The 3461-nt window shown below is 45.4% G+C and overlaps 1 protein-coding gene across 20 annotated transcripts in view; it reads left to right on the top strand.

Moving 5' to 3' along the window:
• The first annotated feature begins 1306 nt into the window (after positions 1–1306).
• The window catches only part of CD22 (CD22 molecule), an 11984-nt gene continuing 9829 nt past the window's right edge, over positions 1307–3461 (top strand). For 3 of the 20 annotated variants that reach the window (XM_039850093.1, XM_039850112.1, XM_039850092.1), the window contains exon 1: positions 1360–1779. In XM_039850093.1, the coding sequence (XP_039706027.1) occupies positions 1571–1779 (209 nt within the window). In that variant the 5' untranslated portion in view covers positions 1360–1570. The other 17 variants (XM_039850108.1, XM_039850096.1, XM_039850098.1 and 14 more) reach the window with 16 other exon arrangements.

Raw genomic sequence — 3461 nt, 5'->3', positions numbered from 1 at the left:
GACAGTTTGGTGTTTTTATTTGGTTTCATTTCTGCATTAACAAAGTTTTCACAGTTACTCCAATTTTTATATTATAAATAAATCTTCACTAGCCCCCTTGGCTGGTCTATCCAGATGTAGCGGAGGTCTTAAAATAGTTAGCATTTTTTCCAGATGATAGTGATTGTCTCCCAAAGTTAGTTTCTTATTTCAAAACACACTACATTAAAAATAAGGAAAAAGAGGCTAAAGGCTCTCCTTGAAGGTTTAGAGTTGAACCCACATTTCCTATAGAACTAAGTGTTTAGGTACAATTAGGCACAAAATAAAATCAGTTACTTGCACAGTATCGCTATGAGTCTACACACATTTTTAATGTATTCAAATATTTTATATTTCACAATAAAGTCTTTTAAATTTTGTCATCGCCTTTTAAATATCCCTTTTATTTTTCAAGATTTTATCTTTTTTTTTAATGACAAAATTGTCTTATAGCTTATCAGTTATGAAGCGAAAACATTGTGGCAAAAATGCTGGTGGTAACAATGTTTGTGCCAAAGATACCTGCAGCAAAAATGCTGTAGCGAAAGGGCCTAGGACTTCCCAGAACATCACTGCTTTCTGAAGAAATTGTTCTTTACTCTTTCTATTTTCTTCTCAACTCCCTGCAGTCAGAGTCAGTGGTGCCAGGGTGAAGACTCCTCAGAAGCTTCCCTTATCAGCTGTAGGATTTGCATGGCTTTGCCTGTTATCTAGTTCTGGTCTCAAACACTCACAGACTAGACATCTGATAAAAGGGGTGAAGTTTTAGTTTCAAGACTTGTTCATCTGATAACTTCACATAAATTATCTTTTCCCTTCCTGACATCTACATGCTTTTTACTTATCCCTTGGTTGCTGCCAAGGCGTCAGTGTCAGTGATCAGATTCTCTACCATTCAAGCCTATGGAGGGAAAGTAATGGGAATGAGAATAATTGGATGGTGTCACTAAATGACAAATACTTTCAAGTTGAGTTGTGTCTTTTTCAGCAGGCTGGTAGTTTTAATCTGGTTGTATTGAGTTGTTAGCATTTTCTGAGAGCCGGATAGAGGGAAATTGTGGAGGACTCGGCTCCGAAACACATCTGGTATAGAAACTCCATACGCTGAAACAAAAAAACAACCACAGACATTTTAGTGTTCCTTCTGCTCTGACTCCAATTCCCCATCCCCTTTGTTGCCTCTTTTCCCCACTTTCCGGATCATCATGCTTCTTGGTCACAGAGGGTGTGGCCAAAGAGGGTAAAAATTAGTCACTAGAGACTTTGCTGTGCTTCTTCTTTTACTCTCAGATGCTGCCAGGGTCTCTGAAGAGGGAAGACACCAGGAAACAGGTAAAACTATTTTGTTCTCTTTTGCATTCAATGAGCAAGTATGAAGCAGTCGCTGTGTACCAGGCAGAGTTCTTGAGGCTGGGAGCACAGTGGGGAGCCCCTTCTCTCTCTCTTGCTGTGTGCAAAAGGTTCATAAAGCCCTGTCTTTGGGCATCCCTGCCGGGCCTGGCCAATTTGCTGAGGGCCCAAGGGGTCACTGGATGCCCAGGAGGAAGGAATGGACCCAGGGAGACTGGCTCTGAGGTCCTGCAATGCCCTAAACAGGCCTGTGTTGAGCAGACCACAGGGCTGGACAGCATGGCCTTGTCCTGAGCCTTGGTGCCTAATGCCTACTGTCCCCAGCACTCCACCATGCTTCAGCAGCCTTTCAATTTCAGGCCTGGAGTCCACTTCTTGTGTCCCAGAGGCTGCCTGGCGCTCCTTAGGGTAAGCACATGGCCCTGCTTTGAGAAGCGCTGCTCTTCCACTTACTCAGAGTTCTTAAGCCAGTCTCCAATGAGGGCATAGCCGGTGGCTGCTGACAGAGGGGGCACAATGGCCCAGCTGTAGGAGGCTAGTCTTCGCCATGAGGCATGGAATCTGGCCGCTGCCACAGCCCTTGTGGAAACCCGAAAGGGATCCATAGTGCATCCCTCAGAACACTGACCCTGCAACCCTGCCAAGTTTTTCATGGAAAACATAAAATAGTTCCCATGGCTAAAAAAGTGTGGGCAATGTACTGTATGTACTCTAACCCCCATGTTGGGAGATGTATGATGCACACACAATTGATTAAAAGGTTTGGAAAGACCTGCAGTAAAGAATCTTATTTAACTTTTTAAAACCAGCTTCTCTCAAATGGATGTGACCTTAAAGACTTTTTTGTGTGTAGCACTATCAGCACCTGCAGAGCTGGTGTCAGCTCTGCCTGGAGGGTCTGCCACGGTTCAGACCCCTCACCCCTACCCCTACTTTCCTGCCTGGGCACAGATTCCTTCCTGCTTTCAGCCAGCAGCTTAGCTTTCCCCACAAAGGGTGCTGCGTACCCAACAGACTTTGGCAGGAGCCACGGAGCCTGAGGAGATAAACAGCCGGTGGGTGAGTGGGGGCAGGGGGTGTTGATGCGTGGGAAACATTGACTGGGCTGGTGGAAGGGGCACAGGTCTGTGCTGAGACAGGAGACACACTCTGTGGACACATCCTGCCCAGCTCCCAGGGGACCGGCCCTGAGAGCACAGCTATGCAAATTGGGACTTTAATTAACTCTATGTAAATGTAACTTTGTAAAAGTCTAGTAAGGTGATGGGCCAGCTTTCAGCAGAGAGAGGGAGTGAGAGAGAGGCAGCAGTTGTACACTGGCAGTCCTTGGACTGCTGCTAAGTCCACAGACAGGTTTTGTTTGACTATCACTGTGTTTCGTTTGTTTGTTTGTTTGTTTTTGTTTAGCAGGACATTTAACATGATAATCTGGCTTCTTCCCTTAAAACAGTAGAAGATCTGGAAGTGCTGAGCCCACATTCCCACTTGGCAACAATTAGTGGGAACTGAGAAAGTCATGGCCTTTATATGACCTTCGACCCCACCTGGTTGATTTATGTTTCCTACCCAGCCCCTGGGGGCATCTGAGAGGGGCCCTTGGATCATATTCTCCTAAGTCCTTCCAGACCTCTCTAAATGCTTCCTGATATCATATTTAATTATTGGTCTTAAAGTTATTTTTTTCTTAGTCTTTAAAATCAAGATTTGGCCATGTAAAACCCTATGTAAAACTTCACTAGATTGCCCCAAAGTGAGCTCCAAGTTACCCAGGGCCTGGTATTCCAGGTGCTCAGTTGTCTGGTGCTACTCAAAGCCTGAGAGCAGGAAGTTTATACAATTATGGATGGGTGGGTGGATGGATGGATGGATGGATGGATGGATGGATGGATGGATGGTTGGGTGGTGATGGATGGATGGATGGATGGATGGATGGTGATGATTATTGATAAGAGTGGATGGATGGATAGAAGAAAGGAAGGAATGCTGGGGAGAGAGAGAGGCTAGCACAACAGGGTTTTTGGGCTGATGGATGAGGCATGGCCTACCCAGAGAAGGCCTTGTGTGCATCCAGAAGTCCACAACCCACCATG

This window comes from Pteropus medius, unplaced genomic scaffold (genome assembly GCF_902729225.1).
Source record: "Pteropus medius unplaced genomic scaffold, Ma_sr-lr_union100, whole genome shotgun sequence".
In the NCBI taxonomy this organism is placed as follows: Eukaryota; Metazoa; Chordata; class Mammalia; order Chiroptera; family Pteropodidae; genus Pteropus; species Pteropus medius.
This window is presented reverse-complemented; position numbering and strand designations above follow the sequence as displayed.